Source organism: Pteropus medius, unplaced genomic scaffold, assembly GCF_902729225.1.
Source record: "Pteropus medius unplaced genomic scaffold, Ma_sr-lr_union100, whole genome shotgun sequence".
Lineage (NCBI taxonomy): Eukaryota > Metazoa > Chordata > Mammalia > Chiroptera > Pteropodidae > Pteropus > Pteropus medius.
In genome coordinates, this window is record NW_024343732.1 from 1777324 (window position 1) to 1801206 (window position 23883).

Sequence of the window (23883 nt, forward strand, 5' to 3'; positions counted from 1 at the left end):
AGGTACCAGCCCCCTTGGCCGGGTTTCCAGTCTTCACTGAGACTCAGGAGCTGAATGGAGCCCAGTGTCCTTGGAGATCTGAGGCCACCATCCCAACAAATTTTTACAAGGTGCTTGCTGTATGCCGAGACACCCAAAATGCCCACCTCCCTGTTTCCCCAAACTCCAGCCTCAGAGGACCCTGGAGAGTCTCCCTGCTTCCTTTAGACTCAAATTAGTCTTTTCTCTGTATCTCGGCCTCTGAGGGTCTCAGTGTCTCACTCTCTCCATTGTCAACAAAGTCCAAAATGTCTGTGGAGAAGATTCATGCTACAACCTCAAAAACATGATGAACCTCAAAAACACGATGCTGAGTGAGTAAAGCCAGACACAAAAGGCCACATGGTGTATGATTCCATTGATATGAACTGTCCAGAACAGGCAAATTACTGTCTGTCAGGGACTGACTGCTCATGGGGACGGGGTCTCCTTTTGGGGTGAGGAAATGCTCTGGAACTAGATACAGGTGCCAGTTGCACGACATAGTGAATGTGCTAAATGCCACTGAATATGTTTTTAAATGGTTCTTTTTATGTTATGTGATTTTCACCTGAAAAAACAAAAATTCATAGAGCCCATCAGGACTGAGGAGCAGGATGAGGGTCTCTGCTGGGGGAGAGCATCCAGGAAGACTGAGACCCAGGTGGGCAGGAAGGAGGCCCTTCCTCTAAGGATCCCAGTCCCGAGGGGCAGCTGGGCCAGCTAGGGTCAGGCGTCCAACAGGCCATGAGGTCAGAGCCATGGGAACAAAGAGGCAGTGTTCCAGGCCTGGCACAGTGGGGACAGGGACCCCGTGATCCCACACAGAGCAGCCTTCACCAGCAGCACAGTGGGGCCCAGGCCAGCCCAAGGGGCAGAGAAGGTTTCAGGACCAATGAATGAGGCCTGGGGATGGGGCAAAGATAGAGACAGAGATTGAGAGAAACGTGAAGAAAGATGGAAGAGACAGTTGGAGACAGGGGCAAACCCATGGCCCCTCTTGACAATCCTGAGACTTCCCACCCCAAGAGATGCCATCATATGCCCCATTTCACAGATGAAGAAAATTAGCCCAGAGGCGCCCTGACCGCTTGAAGTGAAGAGATGCATTCAGACCCTGAGACAGAACCTGCCAGTAGGACCGAGCTTTGCTCCTTCAGGAATAAGGCCCATACCCAGGGCTGCTCCCCACCTCCTACCCCTCTAAGGTAGGTCCCCCTAGGCCTCAAGTTCCCCATCTGCACAATAAGCTGTACTGAGGATAAGGAGGGCTCAGATCTGGGTGGATGCTGCCCACCAGAGAGCCAGAATGATTAGTCATTGTTTCGAGACCCCCTTCCCAGTGGCCTCTGCTCTTGTCACATCTCTTTCCCATCCCACCAACATCAGAGCAGCTGCTAGAAAACCATTGAGTGAGGGACAAAGGTAGCGGGGAGGGGGCAGGCTAGACATAGATGCCCCCAGCTCTTTGGGGTCAGGACTTGGTTCAGGGAAGGGCAGAGTCTGGGGGTGTTCCAAAGGGCAGCATGGAGGGATGCCCAAAGAAGGAAGTGCTTGATTTATAGAATTACAGGACGTTCCAGGCAGAGGGCACAGTAGAACCAAAGTTTGGGGGACATGCTTTGAGGAACACCAAGATGAACGTGGTGGGTCTGGGACTCTGTGGGCGAGATGAAGGTGGTGTGTGGACTGGGGCCACTAGTGCCTGGCTGAAGGGCGAGGCTTTCTCCCAAGGGCACTGGGGAACCACAGTGGGTGTGTGGGCAGGGCCCCAGTCACATGTGAGATGGTGTTTCTCTTATCGAGGTCACAGTGGAAGGCTCACCCTACAGTTCACCACAACCCACCTTCCCTCTGCCAAGTCTTTGCACACCCCCTCCCTTGGCCTGCCCGCTGCCTAGTCAAGAAGCCCTGAAGGATTTTATTGCCTCCTCCCATCTGTCCCAAAAGCATAGCTGGGCTATGCAGGGCTGCCTCACTTTCACATATCTTAGAAGCCGAGAGAAAGGGGAGTCAGGAAGGATCAGGTTACAAGGGCCCCCGGAAATTGTGACAGAAGGAACCACAGAACTTCCCTAGCCCCTCAGTTTCTGCTTTCTTCCCCAGAAGAGTGATCTTCAGTCTGAAGAGGACTGAGCTTACTTTGATATGGTCAAGAAACCCCGTTGCCCCAAGGGGCATCTAAGGAAGATGTTGAAGGATGAGTAAGAGTTTGCAAGGAGAAAATTTATTTATGTAACAAATATATTAATAGGCATCATTCACAAGCAAGAACATTTTTCATTCACTCAACCAGGACTTTCTGATGTCTTCAGAGGATCATCTGAGGATGCTTTTAAGAATACATAGAAGGTTATCGAGCAAAAATTCATTCATTCATTCAACAATCACACTCCCTGATACCCCTTATGGAGACATCTGAGGTTCGGTTTTGATGGATATATAGAAGTTTACAAGAAAAAAAATCTATTCCTTTAATAAATGTACTCTGATACTTCTCAAAGATAATTTAAAGTGCATTTTGAAGGATGCATAAGATTTTGAAAGATGCATAGGATTCTGAAGGATGCACTATGAAAACGTTGCATTCATTCATTCAGTCAGCCAATAAATGCTCCCTGATGGCCATTGAAAGGGTCATTTTAGAATTTCTGTGTAGGAGTGCTCCAGACAGAGCAGTGGCATCTGAGACCTCTCTGGTGACTCCCCCACCAGTAGCTCCCCATTTGCCCAGCCCAACCACCTCTGGTACAGGGAGCAACCTCTCTTTTCCCCAAGATTCCAGCCAAAGTCCCAGGGAAGACGCTGATTGACTGAGCTTGAGTCACATGTTCACCTTGAACCAATCACAGTGGCTGGGGTGAATAAAGACTCTAAGTCACATTTCTACCCTAGCCTGGACTACAAGAAAACTTTTAGGCAGAACTAGCCAGAGACAGAACATTTGCCCATTATAGGGCATCAGCTTCCCATCATCTGGAATATGCAAGCCACAATCTGAAGTCCAGTTAGTGTAGGTTTGCCAGATAAAACACAGTTAAATTAGAATTTCAGATAAACAACACATAACTTTTTAGCATAACTGTGTCTCTAGTATTGCACAGGACATATACTGAAAAGTTATTCATTGTTTATCTGAAATTAGATTTAACTGAGTAGCTGTATTAGCTCGCTAGGGCTGACATAACAGTTTCACAGACTGAGTGGCTTCAACAACAGAGATTTATTTCCTTACAGCTCTGAAGGCAGAAAGTCTCAGATCAAGGTGTTGGCAGGTTTGGTTTCTTCTGGAGTCTCTCTCCTTGGCTTGTAGACATCTGTCTTCTTCCTGTGTCTTCACATGGTTGTCCCTCTGTGCATATCTATGTGTTAATCTCTTCTTTTAAAGATACTAGTCATATTGGATTAGGATGCACTCGCATGACCACATGTTACTTTAATTACCTCTTTTAAGGCCCTATCTCCAAATACAGTCACATTCTGAGGTCCTGGGGGTGAGGATTTCAACATATGCATTTTGGGAGAGTACAGTTCAGCTCATAACAGTGGCTGCTTTGAAAAACAGTCTAGTAGTTTTTGAAAAAAAGTTAAAACATAGTTACCATATGACCCAGGAATTCGCTCCTAGGTATATACCCAGGAGAATTAAAAGCAATGTACTCACAACAACTTGAATGTTCAACTTGAATGTTCATAGCAGCACTAGTCACAACAGCCAAAAAGTGGAAACAACCCAATGTCCATTAACAGATGAACAGAAATGGTACATCTATACAGGAATATTATTCAGCCACAAAAAAGAATGAAGTACTGGCATTTGCTACAATTTAAATGAATCTTGAAAACATTATGCTGAGTTAAAGAAGCCAGACGCAAAAGGCCACATGTTATATGATCCCATTTATATGAAATGTATGGAACAAGCAGAAAGCAGACTGATGGTTGCCAGGGTATGAGGGGAAATGAGGAGTGACTGCTCATGGCTACAGAGTTTCTTTTGGGGGTGATGAAATGTTCTGGAATTAGATAGTGGTGATGGTTACACAACTCTGTGAATATGCTAAAAACCACTGAAATTTACACTTTAAAAGGAGAATTCTATGGCATGAGAATTATATATCAGTTTAAAAATGTTTATGAGAAGAACGAGTTTTCCCTAGGAATCCTGTATTTCTATGTACTCAATCTGGCAGACCTAACTCAGTGGATACTACAGAACCTTACAGGCAATTGGGCAGAGGACCCTCCCTACGGGCCCCTCTAGCCCCACAACATACTCTAATGTCCAGGTCCAACAGTGGGGCAGCTGAAGACACCTGCAGCTACAGACACAGCGGGAGTCCCAGTGAAAGAGAGAACGTGGCTGCCAGCTTGGGACTTTGAGCTTTTCCCAGCCTCAGTTGCCCTTCTGCCAAGTGGGGCTGAACAATTATCATAAGATACCTGTGGAAGGTGGTCCTCATGAGGCATTTAGCCAGATACCCAGTTGGCACTCAGCAAAGGCAGCCATCCCAATAAAAGAAACGCAACCACGATAGATACCTGTTCTTACAAATAACATTTTATCCGGACTAGGGCCAGGATTAGGGTGAAGCAAATGAGGCAAGGTAGTGCAAGGGCAGAGTTTGATTCTGTGTTTACATAAAATGTTGATGTGTAGTAGATCATAAATTCTTGCATTAGTTTTAATTTTTAAAGATATTGTGTTAAAACATTATTTATCTTGATTACTGAGTTTTGGGGTCGCCCTTAAATTTTGCATGAAGGTGAGTGCCTCACTCACCTAATCCTACAACCAGCCTTGTGTGCCCTGAGCACATAGATTAACCTTTCTGAGCCTCAATTCCCTCATCTACAAAATGAGGATGCTAATGCTCCCTTCCTTCTAGAAAAATTCATTTAAAAATGTTTACGTCTTGGCTCTGGGGATGGGGCAAGGCCCAGAAGAGAGGGACAGCTCGCCCTATGGGGGCGGAACTTTGCAGGCGGACTCTCGGGGAGGCGGGGTCAGGCAGCATCAGCTGACCAGCTTGGCCAATAGCTGTGTCTGGCAGGCTGGGGCGGGGTCGGAGACGGCCGGCGGCGCGGACCAGCGGGCCATGGACGAGCCGAGCCTCCTGCGGCGCCGTGGGCTCCAGGTGAGGCCCCTGCGCGGGCGGGAGCGCGGCGGAGTGGTCCTAGCCTGGGGGCGGGGGCGGGGCTTCGGCCGGACAGGGGAAACTGAGGCAGAGGATGGGGCGCGCTTCTTGCCCAACCGATTCTCAAAGTAATTTTGCCTGGATGGAACAGCGTATGCCGCCTTTGACATATGGGGAAACTGAGGCTGCAAGCACTAGCGTGAAAGGCTGAGAATTTAGCCTTTTCCACCAGCCGCTCTAATAATATGAGCAACAGCAGCCCTTGAGCGCTCACCATATGTTAATCGTTTTATTAATCCCATTAGAGTGATACACTAATATTAATTCATGGGTATTAAAATCTGCCTCGTGCCTTCGCTGCACCACCGCGCCCCTGCCTCAGCTCACCCCTAAAGCGAGCCGGGGAGGCCGGAGCTGGCCAGGTGCCCATTTGTTAGATGAGGAAACTGAGTCTGGGAAAGTGACTAAACAGAGGTTGCGCAGCAGGGATTTGACCCGGCGTCTTTAACCAGCTCTCTCAGGGCACAGGCTACGGCTCACTGGCTATGTGAGAGGCGACAGCTGGAGGCACCTTTGCTCCTCCCGGCCTCAGTTTCCCCATGCGCCTTAATGGCCCCCTTTTCCGACCCTGGCTGGGTGTTCAGGAGGCTGCTCAGAGGCCGACGTTCGAGAACACACGCAGGGGTCCGGTGACTCCAGGCGGTAGCTACTGGGAATTTGACCTTTCTGGGAATTAAGAGAATCTAGCCATTCCCATCTGGGGTTTAGACCACACCCTTTCGAAGCCACCAGTTTGCAGGTGGGAACCTGGAATTAATTGGTCGTTAACCCAACAAACATTTTTTGAGTGCCTGCTATGCGCCTGGCTCCGCCCTTTGGAACTCTCCTCCTAGACCTCCCAGTGTGGTGAGAAAGATGAAGGCCAGACCAGCAGTGACCCGCTGAGTGGTCTGCTGCGATGGGGACGCTCAGGCACATCTGGAGAGGGCGAGGGAACCAAGCGTTACTGATGGCCTTGGGGCAAAGGAGGCAGCGGGCGGGTGGCGGGCAGCGGGTGGGTATTTGGGGAAATGAAAGAGGTTGAGGGCAGCTAAAACCTAGAAAGGACTTGGGGTTGGGGGTTACAAGGGCTGATGAGGAGGGATGAGGGCGGTCAAAATGAAAACATGATGGGGAGCCGTGGTGGCCGTGTGTGTGTGTGTGGGGGGTGGGGGGTGGTTCAGGAGGGTTGGGGGCACAGCCCAGGGCCCAGACCCTCGAGCATATCGTGGTGTGGCGTGGGGAGGGGGGCGGGGAGCCGAGGCCAGTTGCTGGAGTCCGAGGCCTGGGCGTAGAGGAGGGGGTGGGGCAGGACTGGTGAGCAGTGGAGTGTTGGGAAGGGACAGATTCCGCCTGGAGCCCCAGTTAGACTCGAGCCCCGCCCGCCACCTCTTAAAATAGAGAAACCGCCTTCGGGTAGGCGAATGGGGGCGCTTTTGACGTCAGGAAGTGGGGGCCTGTTCCATGGGGAGGAGGCACCCATTTCCTGATGAGTTCCATGTTACAAAAGGGGAAACTGAGGCTCAGAGAAGTGCCACCATCCAGATGTCACAGCATGTGGGTGATAGAATCGGGATTTGAATCCAGGCAGATCCTGCTTCCTTTCCAGACCAACCTATCACTGGCAGGCCTCCATCCAGGGAGGCGGAGGGGACAGTAGGGGTAGCCCAGATGGGTGAGAGCACAGCACATGCAAGGGGCTAGAAGCATGAAATTATATGTGTATTATGGAAAAACTGGAAACTATCTTAGCACTAGAGCCGAATGTATGAGAGAGCTTCCAGGGCCTGCAATGCCAAATTTGAAGAGGTTAAACTTTCTCCCTGGGGTGATTGGGAGCCATAGAAGCTGCTAGAGCAAGGGAGGATACACCCAGATCTGAGATATTGAAATATTCTCTGGATCTGGTGGGGGGCAAACTGGGGGACCAGAAGCTGGGGAGAGGGGCAGCTGGAGCAAAGGACCAAGTGAGAGACAATGAAAATAATAAAATGCTAAGCATTGTACATGCATTTAATTCTCCTAAGTGACCGAGTGATCTTTGCTGTTCATTAGCCTGATTTTTCAGAGGGGAAAACACGCTCAGAGAGGGTCAGGAAGTCAGAGAGCTGGAATTCTAACCAGTGCCTGAGGGTGCAAAGATGTTATAGGGTCTTGGTTTTGGGGGATTCAGCCACAGACTTCTTTACCTGGAGTTAATGAGCCTAGGAGTACCTCCAGACATTCAGGTGGCAGCCTGCTGGTCAGAGCCAGTCAGATATCCTGGAGGTTGATCTTTGCCAAAGGCCAAAGAGATCATTCATAAAAGCCTGAAGAAGCTGGGGGACTCAGGTCAGGTGCTGGATGACTAGCCAGTCCAGGTAATAGTATCCTGGCCACTCTGATATTGACAATGTATCGCATGCGGTTGGCTGTGTGCTGGGGTTGTAAACAAGACCTAGCCTGGCCCACTGGCCACCAGTTTACAAGCTACCAGTTTGTGGGTTACTTGTTTGTTTTGGCTCTGGGTCAGGAGAAGAGGTGGAGACTGGTCCTTTCTAGTTTGGGTTAATCTCAGTCTTCTGCGTAGCATTTACAGGAGCCAGTTAACAGAGCTGTTATTACCACCATAAGTATTACTGTTATTTTATCATTATTTTCATCATCTCCTACTTGGAAATGACAGAATTTTAAAACACCAGATCCCCAAACAGAGCATCTGGGGGTGGAATTTTAAAACATCAGATCCCCAAACAGAGCAACAACATGTCTGGACTTTGTCTCTGTTGCTGCTGGGGAGGCTCCCTGAGAAGCTCCATCTTGCTTCTTTATGGCCCAGTTATACTTATTCTCCTCCAGGAAGCCCCTGGGCTTGTATGATGTGGTCCCTGCTGACATCCCTCCTGATTCACTCCAGCTGAGAACTCCGATGGGACTTGGTGCCCACCCTGCTGAGTCTCACTTCCACCCTGCTGCTTCCCACTGGTCTGCTGACCCAGCCTGATGCCCCCCTCCAGCCTCTTCTCTCCCTCTGGGTCCTCCCTAATGCCTCTGGTATGGGGATGTCTACACCCTGCTCTGTCTCTTCCAGACCCAGGTTCCACAGGGTAGAGCTGAGGCTTCTGGCAGCATTGCCAAGCCCAGCCAAGCACAGAAGAGGATGCTGTAAATATTATCTTTAAAGGGCAGTTCTAGGGGAGCGGGTTCCCCTCCTACTGCTGTCTAGGTGGAAGCCAATCCCTGGGGAACAGCCAGCAAAGAGGGGCCTGAGGGCGGAAGCAGATGGTTCAGGGAGCTGAGGGTCTGGGGGTGGTGCCTGGAGAATTCTGTGTAGGCCCAGCCTTGTACACAGAGCCTTTGCAGGGGGGGCTTCCCATCTTTCCCTCACCTCTCTGCCACTTCACATCTTTTTGTATTTTGGAAGCAATTTAATATTTGTGTTTAAATTGGTGGTTATTATTAGCCTCACAAAATTATTGTCTTGGCTCCAATTTTCAGAAGCCACCCCTAAGCTTGCTCCTTGATTCCTCCCAGGACCCTATGTAACTGGCCATTTTCCGAACGAGGAAACTGTCAGGGATCGCACAGTCCAGATGTGAGAGGGTAGCCGGGCTGAGAACACAGGACTGTCGGAGCTGTGGAAGGAAATGTCTGGGATGGGGAGAGTTTTGTGTGCAGTCGGTATCCGTGGTTCAGATCCCAGCTCCAGTTAGTAGGAGTTGCGGGTAGAAAGCTGGATAAGATCTCATTACATTTGGAGGGGGCAAGAGACCCTGACAGTGGTGGAAGTCGTTCCTGGGTGTATGACCTCTTGCCCTGAATGGTAGTGAGCTCTTTGTCCCCAGAGGTATTTAAGAAAAGACCTCAAGGTGGCAAGTCAGCCTCCTTCCACCTTGAACGGCTCGTTTTTCTGAGCTCAAGGAAACTGGAGTCGCCTTGGGAAGACGCCGCACCCCCACAGAGTCTCCTTTTCCCCCGCGCGAGGACCCTGACAACTTCTGTGCTGCTGTCCCGCACTGGGCAGCTTCCGGCCCCCACCTATTCGCTTTGGGGGCTGGTGACGTCACTGGTTGCCATGGAGAACGCCCAGCTCTGGACGTGGGCAGCCCCAAGCCCACCTAGGTAAAAATAGTCGTGAGTCCTAGATGCGACTGCCCCGGCGCGCGCGTGCGTGCGTGCGTGCGTGCGTGTGTGTGTGTGTGTGTGTGTATTAGTATGTGTTGGGGGGGCAGCTTTCCAGAAACTTGGATTCTCGGCCTTCTCTCCTCTAAGAGCCATGGCCTCCTGGCTTCCCTCCTCTCCTCAGTTTCCCCACCTGTATAAAAGACACCCTGCTCCTGGTGCTCAGTAGGTGGCTCAGTAAATGTAAAATGTACCAGGTGAATTTTACCGGGGAGGTTCTCCTTGAGCACAACAGTAACAACGACAACAACAATAATAATAATGGCTGATCATTACTACACTCCTGATGTTATTTCCAAATTACGGATGAGAAAACTTAAGCACTGGGAGTACAAGTCATTTGTTCAAGGTCCCACAGCCAGGAAAGAACAGACAATAGATCTGGACCCAGGTCTGAGTGTCCCCAAATTCTAAACTTGTGCTACACGGCCTTTTGAGAATTTAAAAACCCTCTTGGGTGAGCCACATTTGAGGTTGGACTCTGGGGTCACAGTGGACCCTAAGCACAGGGCTCTTTTGCCTGCATGTGGCGAGGGCGCCCAGGGCTGGGCTGGTCAGTTTGCTGAGCTCTAAAAGAGTCTTCAATAGGGAGTCACTGGTTAGGTTCCCCAATCCCCACCAGTGCCCAGGACCCAAAACTGCATAGGCTCTGCCGAGGGTGACGGGGGAATGGCTTTCAGATTTGGGAGGAGCGGATGAGGCTGACTCAGGAATCTCTTATCGCAACAGATTATTAGTATATAGCCACTATTGATATACTTCTTTATAAATATAATTTTTTATTTTAAATAATGAAGTTATTTTTAGTGCAAGTAGGGTATGAGCTGGGCAGGGAGGTAGATTGGGAGTTTGGGAGGGCTTCCAGGAGGAATGACCGCTTGAGCTGACACCTGAGCGATGAGCTGCAATGAACTAGCATCGGAGGAGGATGGTCCTGGCAGAGGACACAGCTGGTGCAAAGACCCTGAGGCAGAGTTGAGCCCAGGATGTGGGGGGAACAGAAAGAAAGCATTGGTTGGAGCAGGGTGAGCATGGGGCCAATTAGGGAGTGAGGCGAGTCAAGGGCCAGGGATGAGAAGGGCTTGTCTCCCTGGCAGTGACCCGTTTTCATCTCATTTCAGAAGGAGCTGAGCCTACCACGCCGTGGACGTGGGTGAGTTTGCCTGGGGCTGGGGGGTTGTGGAGTGGGGCGAGGGGAGGAACGCGTCCCATGGTCCTAGGCACAGATAATTCAGCACCAGCCTCCAATTTGTGAATTTATTTAATAACTACAACAAAGCTTCTTATCTTAATCCTGTCCCTGGTGTTTGCAAAGTGCTTCACAAGTGCCTCACTTGGACTCGCCTCAGGCTGGGAGGCCCAAGCCAGTTTGCAAATGAGAAAATCAAGGTGCAAAGGGGTCGCATCACTGGTTCAAGGGCACCGAGCTCAGAACCACGAGCAAACTTCTCTGGCATCCAGAATTCAAACTCTGGAATTCCAACCTAGTATCCTGGAAGCAGCTCGCATGCCTCCCATAACAAGAAGCTCATTTTCTTTCAGGGAACATGGGTACAAAATTCTATCCTTCAGGGTCACATAAGCATTCCTGTAGGTTAGCATTTTGGAATCTCCAAAGGTTCAAAGAACATTTCGCTCGGTGCCTTCACTGGTTAACAAATGGGGAGGGGTTTGCCTTGTACTGCCGGTCTGGAGGTACATGAGTGCAGACACCCCTCTGGGGACTGCATTTACCTATATTGGGGGGTGTGAATTTCTTGCCCCTCAGTGAAATCACTTACTCAACAAACTTTTTTTTTGAACGCCTACTGTATGCCAGCCCCTGTTCTAGGTACAGGAGACACAGGACAAGTCATTGCTGGACCCTGCCCACGGAATTAGAACTTTCTTGGGGAAAGTGATGGTGAAGTGATGTTATGCAGGGAAGAAATGAAACAGAGACAGACAGAGGGGCTGGGGGGCAGCTTTCTCCCTGAACACGTGGGCCTCTTGGAGGAGGTGATGTTTGAGCCTAGATCTGGAACAGGAGGAAGATAGCGGAAAAGTCTAAAGAGAACAGCGTTCCCAGGAGAGGGAACAGCATGGGCAAAGGTTTTGAGGTGCGAACCAGCTTGGCGTTGGAAGAACAGCTTGGAGATAAGTGTAGCTGGAGTGAGTGAGCACATGGGAAATGGAGGAGGAGGAGAAATGGGTGGTCCTTGGGGGTTGGATGAGAGTTTGAAATCTGATGGTGGGGGTGGGGGACAGAGTGGCCACCAAGCCCTGACCATCTGCTCTCCTTGGACCGGGAATAATGCAGCTGATGGGGTGGGGCTCGAAGGCCCCGGTAGGGGCGGAGACTCGGGCATTGCCCAGTGGGTACTGTCACCGACCTTTACCCAGGCTGGGGGTGGGGTGGTGGACAGTAAGTCAGTCAGAACCACGGAGGGCAAAGTCTTGAGCCGCGGGGCAGGACGGGGACAGTGACTCTCCGAGGGTTGTCTAGTCTTCATCAGCCTCCGTGATCCAGACTGGGTCCACCTGGGATTTCAAGGGGGTCAGAGCCAGACACAGACGACCCCAGTCCGTCAGGGTCTGGGCTGGGCAGCTATAGGGAAGGTGGGGTTCGGGGCGCCCTGGGTGATCGTGCTGGGAGAAGGGGCAGGTGGAGGGGCGAGTGAGGCCGAAGTTCTTTCTGAATGAAAGACTGCGGTCCCTGGCAGAGGGACCCCGGTGGAGTTCAGGCATAGAGGCGTGGCCAGGCTGAAACCCGCCGCCAGGGGCCGCTAACGCTGAAGTTGGGAGACGGGCCGGGGCGTGCTCGGATCCGGGTCCTGGAGACCCCTGGGGTGGGCGAGGGCCGAGGCAGGGAAGGGGAGGAGCCAGGCGATGGTGTAATGATGCGGGCCGAAGAAACTGCGACTGTTCTTTCTTTCCCACCGCGCAGTCCATGGGCCTGGGACCCGGCAGCCCCGGCGTCCCTCCCTGGGAGGGGGTGGCACCTGCCGATCCAGTCGCCTGCACTCTGACTGCTCCTGCCAGGCTGGGCCTGCGCACAGGTGCGGGGCTCCGAGCCCCGCCCCGAGGCGGTGAGAGCCCGCCCCCCGTCTACAGCCCAGCCCCCGCGCCGCACGTCCGCTGCTCCCGCCAAGCTTGCTGTCCCCGTGTCCGCGTCTGTCCGTGGGTCGGATTGAGCAGAAAGCAGGGCCTGGGGGCCACGAAGGGAGCATTGGTACCCAGCCACATACACGTGGCCCCGGCCTCAGCATGAAGTCTCGCAGGGACAAGCTGCACATCCCGGCGCTGACCCTCGAGTGAGTGCTTAGCTGGGGAAGGAGACATTGGGGGAGAGAGAAGCAGGCTGACAACCACCCTTCCCTGGCTTCTCTGTTCAAGTCGCCCAGAGTCGCACCGCCGCTTCCGGGGAGCCCTCCCGGGTCATCGTTCTGGCCCCGCCCTCGAGGCCTGCGCGAGACCCAGAATCTCGGGCCTTGGGCCCCTTCTCCCGGAGGGAATCGCATCCTTGGTCTTGTCTCCGGATTTGGCGACATACAGGGGCCTCTGCCAGGTTCATCGTCCCTGGCCTCTTTCTTTGCAGTCTGTCTCCGAGCAGCCAGAGCCCATCTTTGCTGAGCCCCAGCAGCCCCTGCAGCCCTTGCAGCCCCTCGTTGGGCCTGCACCCCTGGAGGTAAGTGAAAGCGCGTGGGGCAGGGCTCAGACATCGCCCTGGTACTCCAGAGCCTTGGAAGCCACCCAGACCCAGCTCCTTCCCCAAGGTACTGTGGGCTGCTGATCTTGCCTCTCTGGGCCTCAGTTTACCCCTCCATAAAATGGTGCTGTGATTGGGAAATTCCATTTTCAACCATAGCCAGCAGGTTCCCAGTCCTACAGGTGGTCAAGGCGAGGCCAGAACTTGAGCTGTTGTCCAAGGACATCCTGAGACAGGTGCTGGGTTCCCAGCCGGCTCAGAGCCCTCCCTGTTGAATCTGTCTGGCTTTCAGGCTGTGAATTCAAGGATCCTCCCCACACCCAGCACAACTGGCCAGAAAGCTCCTCCTTCTGAATGTACACACACTCACATGTGTGTAAGCACAAGGCTAAGAGTCCACCATTAGAGCCCCGTGCACTGAGTTTAACCAGGCAAAGAGGTATAGGCAGAAAAGAACCAGCTTGACTGAGCACCAGCTTTCTGTTCCCTCTGCAACCCTGGGAGGGAGGCGCCCTTCCTGACCTCATTTCTCAGCTGAGGAAACTGAGACTGAGAGAGGAGACAAGTTTTCCTGGTTCAGTATGTCTAGGGGCCAGTTGGCAGAGCCAGCTTGGCTGCCAGTCTGTTGAGGGTTTGAGCCACCCTCTATGACTGGTAGGGCTCAAGGTCTTGCCCCTGTATGGGGAGGTGGGAATACCAGGGTTGTCATGGGCTCCTTGCACAGCTCAGGCACAAGTTCAGGGAGGGGACAGATGTGAGGGTCAGTGGTGTCTAAAATTTGATGGCCCATCAACACCTTAGTATGAATGAGCTGCTGAGGCTCTTTCCATAGGCCCCTAATGGGGAGAAGAGGAAACAATTTGGAACCCATACTGGCTTTGCAACAGACAGGTACCTTCGTTCAGTCAACAAGCACTTATTAGGCACCTACTGTGTCCCAGGTGCTAAAGGTATAGGTGTGAATAAGATGAACATAGTCCTACCTTCACAGGGCTCTCAGGAAGTGGACAGTGAGCAAGTGAATAGACAAACAAGATACATTCAGACAGGAATCTTTCAGGGGAAGTGATGTTTGAGCAGGTGCCTGGGCAGAACTATGGGGAAGAGAGGCCCCAGGCAGTGGGAACTGCATATGCAAAGGTCCTGAGACAGAACTGAGATTTTTAAAGCCTCTGTGGCTGACTTGAGGGGAAGAAAGTTCTGCTGGGACAGAGGAAAAGTATGGAGGTGACAGAGGCAGAGAGGTGGCTAGGGCAACATCAGGGTAGGAGATGATGGACCTGGACCAGTCGAGGTATCCAGTGGTAAGCAGGGACTGCTGTAGCCCTCTTTAAGCAAAGGAGGAAACTTAGGACCTCAGAGGCACAGGATCTCAGATTTTGTTCTCCTGGGGCACCTGGGGGAGAATGTTAAGCTAAAACTGACTCTGAGTTCTTGACCTCAACCCAGGAGAGGCCAGAATGAGGGGAGGGACCCATTGAGAGCCCTGAGCCAGTTTTACTAGTAGGAAATGGAGGTAGAGTTTGGGGCTCTAGCTGCCACTGGGCTGCTTTACTTGCCACCAGAGGGCAGCAGAGCCACATTGCCTTGAGCCAGGCAAGGAAATGGGTCCTTGCTTCCCCTACTCCAAGCACCCTAGGAATAAGCCCACATTTGTCCCTTTAGCCGCCAAGACCCCGTGGGTCTCGCCCCTTCGACCCCCTTGCCTCCTCCCTGTCCATCTCCCCATCACTCACCCTGCTGTAGCCAAGCAGTTTCCTGGACTACTGGAAGGCAAGCTGGTCCAGTCTCGGGGCCTTTGCACTTGCTGTCCCTTTTGCCCAGAGCCCCATTTTCTCCTTTCTTTGTTTGTCATATCTCCATCAAGCCCTCAGATAGAAAAGCGACCCTGACTACCTCCCCCAAGCCCTGGTGACATCCATTACACCCATCTATTTCCCTCATCCAGACCCCATCACAGGTATCATTTCCACGATTTTTTGCGTATTATTATTGTTTGTTTGTTTTTTTCTCACTCAGAGGTCTGAGAGCCCCTTGAGGGCCAGACTTGGATCTGTCCTAGCCATCCTATACCCTAAGGGCAGAGCTAGTATACATCAGATGTTCAGTTAATGTTTGTAGCATGGACAAATGGGAAGCAGCTGGGAGTGTACTGCCTGCAATGGTGGTGGTAGTGGGAAGGAGAGTTGAAGAAGGTCCTGAGTTGAGCGCTCACAGACAAGAGGGCGACAGAGGCTGTTCTAAGAAGGAACAGCATTGTCAGAGGAGTTTTCCCTCTGGGGCCTTGAATGCCAAGGATGGGAAGAATTTGCATTTTTTACCCAGGGTACTGGGAGCCACATGGGGAATGGGACTAGGAGGGGCGTGGACAGTGTACAGGCAATTGGAAAGGGATGGGGTGTTTCAGACCAACAGGGAGTTGCGGGAAGTTCTGAGTACCCATCTGGGGCTTATCCATTTATACAATCTCTAGTACAAGCAGAGGCAAAGCCTGAGTCACAGGCAGGGTTAGTATCTGAGCCCTGGGAGAGATTCACCCAGGAGTGTGGTTTTGCTGTATAAGCAGTGAGGAGCTATGGAGGTGGTATGAGCAGGGGAGGGACATGATCTGGTGGGCATTGGGCTGGTGCTAGAAGTCAATGGCTTAGCCAGCCTTCCATGGGAGGCCTTTGCCATAGCTGCAGGCCCTCTGGGTTGTCAGCTGCAGTCCTGTTCTGCAGAGGAGGAAACTGAGGCCAGATGGGCGTGGGAGAAGCAGCTACTGGGAATGCCAGTGCAGTAGGCGTGATGGGAACGAATAAGCAGTGCGGGGTGTGGCCACAGCTGGGGAGGAGGGGCAACTGCTTTTCTGTGTGCAGAAATGTCCCCAGAACACATTGGGGGAGTTTTTGGACATAGTATGTCAGCATATGGTGACACAAGACCGTGGCCTCATCCCCACTTGGATCCCCAGACCTAGAGGATCTCAAGTTCCCTGTACACAGGAGGCTAGACACCTGAGAGCCATAGGTGACCCTCCTATTCTCATCTCCACATCAGGCCCCTCAGCAAGGCCTGTCCTTTGGCCAGAATCCACCCATTTGTCTTCACAGCCCGACCCTGGTCCAGGCCTCAGTGTCCCCCCTTCCCAGACCCTGTCACAGACCCTCACTAGCCTCTTGCCACTTCCACTCCTGCCCCTGACAGCTCCTGTTCCCGATGGCAGACATGGGCAGGTTTACATAGTCCAGACTACACCCTCGCCCTGCTCACACATCCTCCATGGCTCTTCATGGCCCCTACAGTAAAACTGTACTTTCCCTACAGCCTGCAGGACCTACATGGACAGCCCTGCTGGCATCTTCCCCTCAGTCTTGTCTCAAGACCTTCACATGAGCTGTGCCCTCTGCCTGGGACACTTTTTCTCCATGGCTGGCACCTCTTCCCACTGCCTCAGCAGGCTGCAGTGTCACCACCTCAGAGAGGCCTCTCAGCTAAGAACTTGTCCTTTGCCATTGTTACCCGTTCTTTTTTTTCCTTGACTTCAGTAATTGAAATTAACTTGTTCTTTTAATTGTTTCCTATTTACTCTCTGCCTCCCCCATGAGACTGGGGGCCCCTGAGGGCAGGCAGGGATTATTTGTGGCCTTGTCCACACTGGGTCCCCAGGGTACAGCACAGGGGCCGTTACACAATAGGTGCTCAATTAATGTTTGTTGAGTGAGTGAATGGCCAGATATGAGTGTTTAAGCCCGGTCTGGGGGCTCCAGAGAGCATTCTTAGGGAGACACACAGTAGGTTTCTGGACCACAGGGCAGGCCATCTGAGGGTGACACTGGGCATGGAAGAGACAGGGTAGAGAGTCTAAGAGAGACTTGAGCAGCAAAACTGGTGGCAAGAGGGATGGGCAGGGTTAGTGCTACACACTAGGCAGCAGTACCCCCTCCATGCCTCAGTCTCCTGTTCTCAGATGTGGGGTCTGGGCTCCAGTGTCAGTCTTGGGCCAGTTCCCAAAGTAATGTGTGGCCCCTGAAGGGGCTGGTCTTGGAGTGATTCTGTCCCTGATTTGCTGGGGCTATCATGAGAGGAGGAAGCATTAATTCACTGCCTACTATATGAGACATTTCTCCTTCTATAGTGAACACGATGTACTATACCCCGGTACCAGTCCAGTACCAGTTATTTTCTGTGCCTTTGATTCTATTCCATTTTCATGAGGGACATGTGTAGATGGGGAAACAGAAGCTTGAAGGTTAGCCCGATGCTAACATTTACATCTAACTCGTGTAATCCTTTTAACCCTGTTTTCCTCCCATGTTACAGTTGAAAAGACTGAGGCTTGCGAAGTTAAATCAGGCGTCTGATTCCTGACTGTGGCCGAGCTGATGGCCTTTTCTATCACACAGACAGGCAGAGCATGTCAGATGCCCTGACTCAGTTTGCTAAACAGCCCTATGTGCCGGTCCAGTACTGGGAGGTGCAGGGGCCCTAAGACGTCCAAGCCTTGGGAAGACAACCGGACAGCCACAAGAGAAGGCTTCCTGGAGGAGGGGATGCTGGATTTCGCCAGGTAGAAAGGGCATTCCAAGGAGTGGAGCCAGCGTTAGCGTGGTAGCTTGAACCCTGGCCAAACCGTTGGGTAGGCCTGAGTGTCTCACTCAGCAGAGATGGTTAGCGCCGCCTGAGAGGGAAAGAGGGGCCCTGATCAGATTTACATTTTAAGGAAAAGGAGCCAAACTCCAAGGGCCAACATCCAGGTGCCGCCAACGCCCCGCCCCCGCCGCCCGCAGCCCTGGCAACGCTCCGCCCCTGCCGCCCGCATCCTGGCAACGTCCCCATTCTCGGTCCGCGGCCCTGGCAACGCCCTGCCCACTCGCTAGCACACGGGGCTGCTGGCCTCGCTTCCGTGTCGCTTGCCCCGCCCCCTCCAGGTCCGCCGCTCTAGGCCCCGCCTCCGCGCTCATCTGGGCGGGGTTCACCCGGGCGCGCGCTTCCTCCTCGCCCCGCACCCCCAGCCCCGCGGCGCACCCCCCCTCCCTGACCCGCTGCGCCGGGCTCCCGGGGCTGATCCCGCCGCGGAGGTTCGCGCCCTGCCGCCGCCGGCTGCTCCCGCGTGCCTCCCGGGTGGCACAAAGGGAAGAAGCAGCATGTCCGACCCCAGCTACTGGACGGCGGTGGCAGCTCCCGGCCACCGGAGCCGCCTGGCCAAGGGCGCGCTGCTGCAGCGCTCCAAGAGGTAGGGGGTACGGCGCGGGCAAAGGCGCGGCGGCTGGCCGAGTAGACACGAGTTGCCAGGAGTGTGACCCGGCAGCGTGGCAAGGGCCACTGTGCGCGCGGTAGACGGACAGGGGAGGACGCTTTGCGATCGAGTGATCCGGCAGGGTTCCAGACACCTTCCTTGCTCCCCCTCGTTACCCGCACTGAGATGTCTCTCCGTCTAGATTGCAGCTGGGGTGGTGACGAGGCAGCAAGGAGTTGAGACAAGCAGGATTCGAACCTGGGGCTCTAGGCCTAGGCCGACCTGGGGAGGTGCTTCTTGGAAAACCCGAGGCTGGTCTGTCCCTGGGGCCCACTCAGAAATGTTGGTTCACAAACATATTTGCTGCGTGAGGCTGGCGTGCATGTGGGGTGTCAGAAGCACCAGTTGCTGGATTTAACCAGAGCAAAGCCTGGCCTCTCTTGTAGTCTCAGTTTACCCTTCTGAAAAGCTGAGAGCCTAAATGAGGGCCTTCGCTCTACTAGACCTGGGTTCAAATACCACCTCAGGCACTACCAGGCCTTGTGACCTGGGACAGTTCCTTCACCTGTCTCTCTGTGCTTGAGTGTCTCATCTGTGCTGGGTTGGGGCATTCCCAGAGGGGAGCACAGGCAGAGGCTGGACAGTGGAACCTCGAATGCCATGTCCAAGGGCTTAGACTCTTCTCTCAGACCATGGGGAGCCATAGAGGGCTTATGGGCACCTCGGGGAGTGGGTGCAGGAAACTGGCCTCAGGCCCCTGTGTTCTACCATATTCTCATTCTCTGTTGAACCACATGTGTAGTGATTGAACAGCTAGGCTGCTTCTCAGGGTCCTAGGCCTCCTCCAGGGAGGACTGAGCAAATAGCTGGCACTCGATAGATACTCAGGAAGTGAACAGATGATGCCCACTTTCCCTTTGACACCTCCAATTTGGCTGTTTTCAAAAAGGCTCCACTTGAGAGCAAGAGGGAGGTGGCCAAGTGTTTTTCCCGAATGCTGTTGGAAGTGACAAATGGGGTACGAGGTGGAGGGTGGGTTAAGGAACCAGGTGAGGGCAGAGGAGAGGATGTGGGCCTGGCGAGTGTGTGTAGGGGGGTGGGCAGGAAGTTTTTCAGGAACCTCTGGGTTTCACTTTTGCTTCTGCACCTCAAACTAGAGGACAATCCCTGTGGCTGTCGACATCTTTAGCCTTAGTTTCCCCAGCTGGGAAATGGGTACATCTGGTCTCTCCCACCTCCAGGGTCATTGGGATTGCTAAATAATGACTTAATTCACTGGGGAGACGTGGCCTACACTGACCACACACCAGTCCTCACAAGCGTTGTCAGGAGAAAGATGACAATACATGTAACCACCACTATTTACCCAGTGCTGGCCCAAAGCTGGGCCCTTGTGTAGGAGTTTCACCAGATCTTCCCAGCACCTTGCAAGGTATACAGATGAGGAAACAGGCTCAGAGGGGCAGCCATAGGCAAGCTGGACCACCCCCTCCTTTTCCGTCTTGTCTGAGTCAGTGACTGACTGTGCTCTCTCACACATTGACGGACACTGTGCCTTCTGCTTGGGACACTGTTCCTGCCCTGTGAAGCCTGAGGTTTCATCTCCCTCCCTGCGCAGTATACTGTGGCTGAGCTGCGTTGGCAGCTGGGGTGTGTGGGCTGATGCACTTGCAAGCAAGCAGAGCTGTTGCTGGGTGACTGCTCTGGGGGTGGGGGTGGGGACAATGTGGCTCCCAACTTCCTCCTGCCAGGGTGGAGTGTGGAGCTGGGGCACAGGTGGGTGCAGCCTAGGCTGGAGGCTGGTGGCCAGAAGGATCTGGGATGAAGGCAGGGAAGGAGGGAGGGAAATGTGTGGGCAACACTTTCGCAAAACTGGAGACAGGACCCAACTGTTCAAGATGCTGACTTTAGGGTTTTTAAGGGTCAGACTAGCATTCTGAGGGGATCTTGGGGAGCGGCATGGCCGAGAGACTGGGGCAGTGGCCCCGGGAAACGGTGTACAAAATGGGGTGGGGCACTGCTTCAATCCACCTGTAGGCTCCAGGGTCCTCTCCACTCTCTGCCCTATTTGCCAGAGCTCCTGGCATAGGCCACAGCGTCTGCAAAGATGTGGGCATAGGACTGTGAACACTGAAGCCTGAGAAGGTGAGCCAGGGGCTCCTGGCTGTGCACAGTGACCACCAGGAGGCCACAAGCACTTCGTGTTGCCACTGATGATAACAACAACAGCAGTAGATTTAATAATAGTAATGTCTGTCAAATATGACTCCCACTGGGCCTCAGAGGCTGGACTACATAAAGGCCATGGGGGAATCCAGCTGGGGACAGAGTGGGAGCGGTCATGCCCAGCTTCCTATCCTGCCACGAAGCCGCTGCACGTGGGCCAGCACCTGACCTTGTCTCCATCTCCCCCCAACAGCTGCCGCAGCGGGAACCGCAAGAGCCTCGTGGTAGGAACACCCTCACCGACCCTTTCCCGGCCCCTGTCACCACTGTCAGTCCCAACCGGTGAGCGTGGGGAGCAGGCGGGTAGGCGCTGTGTCCTGTCTCCACCCCCGATGACTCAGTTTCCCCCCGGCTTTCTCAGCAGGCAACAGCCCTTTAGATAGTCCCCGGAACTTCTCAGCTGCGTCAGTTGTCAACTTCCCCTTTGCCCGGAGGTGAGTGGTCCCTGGCTTTGGGGGATGGTATCCTCATGACTGGTGAGGGGACAGGCAGGAGGTATGCACTTGGTGGACTTGTCTCCTCATTGGCCTTTTCCCCTCCCCCGGCCCCTGCCCTGTGGTGGTCCCTCCTGGCTTCTGCCCCTGGCTTGGCCTTCTGTAGCCATATGCCTCGCATGGACAGGTAATTTCAATGAGCCCTATGGCGGGGAGAGGGGACACCACAGGGTCTAAAAATCATTAATTCATTGAGAGTCATTTATTCACTTAATAAGAGTTGATGTAGGACCTGTTTTGTGCCAGGCATTTAAATGCTACTTATTCATTTGACATTTATTGAGTGCCTGCTGTGTGCCATGCCCTGTGCTGGAGGTCTGAGGAAGGAGGTGCTGGACTTTGGCCCTTGGGGAGTTCTCAGTCTGATGGAGGCAGCCAGCATATACCCCAGCAGCTGTAACTCAGAGAGGTGGCAGCTTTGATGGGGGCCGGTGTCACAGAGGACTTCCCAGAAGAGGTATCTGAAGGATGAGAAGGAAACACACAGTGGACTTGCTTACGCTGAATTGCTGTTCTCAGCCTTATAGAGGGTCCTTCCTCCAATGGAGCCAGAATCTGACAGCCATGGTGTCTGCCCTTGGTCCCCACAAACCACAGGGGCCATGCCTTCCTTCCAACTCTTTTGGTTCTCCTCTCCAGGGCTGACGGCAGAAGATGGTCCCTCGCATCCCTCCCATCTTCTGGCTATGGAACCAACACACCCAGCTCCACCGTCTCGGTACCCACAGTCCCACCTTGGCAGGCAGACAGGCGGGTGCGAGGTTGGAGGGAACGAGCATGTCTTTGGTTTTTTCAAGGGGTCAGATAGTTGCACAGTCAGCAAACATCCTCACTGCTCCCTCCGAGCCCCATTCTGGGCAATGTCGGGGTCCCTGGGAGAATATAGCCTCAGCCCCAGGAACCCCCAGTCTGAGGCACAGAGATATTCCTAGACTATGGGGTCAGGGCCTGGCCAGAGAGGGTCTCAGTGCTGCCCAGGGAAAAAGCAGAGAAGGCTTCCTGGAGGAGGGAGCATTGGAGCTGGGGTTCTGAGGAATGCATAGGAGCCAGGCAGGAGAGTTACCATCTGATGACCAGCCAGCCACCAGGGCTTTAAGGGGTAGTGCTGGGGTCTTGGGTATGGCACTGATCATGAACCCATTGCTCTCATACCCCCTCCTGCCAGTCAAGCTCATCTTCCCGGGAGCGTCTCCACCAGCTTCCTTTCCAACCGACACCAGACGAACTGCGTTTCCTGTCCAAGCATTTCCGCAGCTCAGAGAGCGTGGCTGATGAGGATGGCATCCACCGCTCACCCCACCTTCGCCCCCGCTCCCGAAGCCTCAGGTGGACCATGACCTCTGACCCTCTGCCCCGGCCCCTCCCTAGACTGGCTTTGGGACCCACACCGTGGCTTCTCCTCCCCGTCTGGCCCTGATCCTACCCGAGCCTGGCTCGACTCCTTCCCTTGGGCTGGGTCTCAGGTCCCATGTCACAAGCTGACCATTTCTACCCTCTCCTTCAGCCCAGGACGTACAACAGGGACCTTCGACAATGAGATCGTCATGATGAATCACGTGTACCGGGAGAGGTTCCCTAAGGTAGGATGGACTGGCCCCAATGCCCTTCCACATTGCTGTCCCTCTCTGTGTGACAGACAGGCACTCTCTGTCTTCTTGGCTGTGACCCTATATTAGTCCATTTCCCTCTCAGTCTCAAATCCTCCCCTTCCCAGCCCTCAACTCCATCATCACATCTCTCTCCTCAACTGTCTCTCCTGCCCCAGTCTGTGTGTGTTGCTCCTTAGCCCCATCCATCTCCTCTGCCCAGGCCACAGCCCAGATGGAGGGCCGTCTACAAGAGTTCCTTGCTGCCTTTGCACCTGGTGCCCGGCTGGCGCTGGCTGACGGCGTCCTAGGCTTCATCCACCACCAGATCATCGAGCTGGCCCGCGACTGCCTGGCCAAGTCTGGAGAGGCACTTGTCACCTCCCGCTACTTTCTGGAGATGCAGGAGAAGCTGGAGAGGCTGCTGCAGGATGTGGGTGTCAGGGCTTGGAGCTGAGGGTCCCCAGGTGGTACACGGCAGGGCTAAGGGCCTACAGGTGACATCCTGCCCACCTCTCGCCAGGCCCATGAGCGCTCGGACAGTGAGGAGGTCAGCTTCATCGTCCAGCTGGTCCGGAAGCTGCTGATCATCATCTCGCGGCCAGCAAGGCTCCTTGAGTGTCTGGTGAGTCTGCACAACTGGATATAGGGGCCCGGCAGAGCTGAGACCAGGCCCTTGAGATATAAGACACAGTTCCATCGTACAAGGCTTGGAGAGCAACACAGGGTACTGCCAGGCTGGGGTGAGCTTTCTGGAGGATGGGCCAGAAGCTGAGAATCCAGGGACAAATTGGAGCCACAGTTGAATGCTCCAGACAGAGGGCACAGCATGTGCAAAGGCTCGGAGGTGGGACCAAGCCTTGCTGACCAGCTCTCTGCACCCCCAGGAGTTTGACCCTGAGGAGTTTTACCACCTGTTGGAGGCTGCTGAGGGCCAGGCCCGTGAGGGCCAGGGCATCAAGACGGACCTGCCGCAGTACATCATTGGGCAGCTGGGCCTGGCTAAGGACCCTCTTGAGGGTGAGCTGAGGTGGGGCAGGGTGGATAGAAGAGACTAAGGAGAGGCGGGGGAGAGTCATACTATATTCGTCTCTTTGTGTTCTGCCCTCGGCCACCTGCAGGGCCCACTATGGGGAAAGTGCCTGGGATTCTAGAGTCAGGCAGCTGCTTATTGGATCCTCTGACCTGCCAGGGCCTTCAGCCTCTGTCTTTAATGCCAAGTTGATATGGGCCAAGGTACCAGGGACCACCACTGGCAATGGCATTCACATCGTCCTGCAAATTCACAAAGCCTTTTCCCAGTTTCATCTTCCTG

General features: G+C 53.7%; 1 protein-coding gene across 15 annotated transcripts in view; it reads left to right on the forward strand.

Moving 5' to 3' along the window:
- Positions 1-5083: 5083 nt before the first annotated feature.
- Positions 5084-23883, forward strand: part of MAST3 (microtubule associated serine/threonine kinase 3) — a 35166-nt gene continuing 16366 nt past the window's right edge. Inside the window, exons 1-11 of one of the 15 annotated variants that reach the window (XM_039867849.1) lie at positions 5084-5156; positions 10478-10509; positions 12934-13023; positions 20682-20770; positions 20850-20922; positions 21622-21736; positions 22148-22308; positions 22487-22562; positions 22792-23001; positions 23092-23193; positions 23456-23588. In XM_039867849.1, coding sequence (XP_039723783.1) covers positions 5118-5156; positions 10478-10509; positions 12934-13023; positions 20682-20770; positions 20850-20922; positions 21622-21736; positions 22148-22308; positions 22487-22562; positions 22792-23001; positions 23092-23193; positions 23456-23588 — 1120 coding nt within the window. In that variant the 5' untranslated portion in view covers positions 5084-5117. Of the gene's footprint in view, positions 5157-10477; positions 10510-10560; positions 11955-11986; positions 12650-12933; positions 13024-14921; positions 17594-17620; positions 18260-20681; positions 20771-20849; positions 20923-21621; positions 21737-22147; positions 22309-22486; positions 22563-22791; positions 23002-23091; positions 23194-23455; positions 23589-23883 lie in introns of those variants that run through there. The other 14 variants (XM_039867852.1, XM_039867850.1, XM_039867853.1 and 11 more) reach the window with 14 other exon arrangements.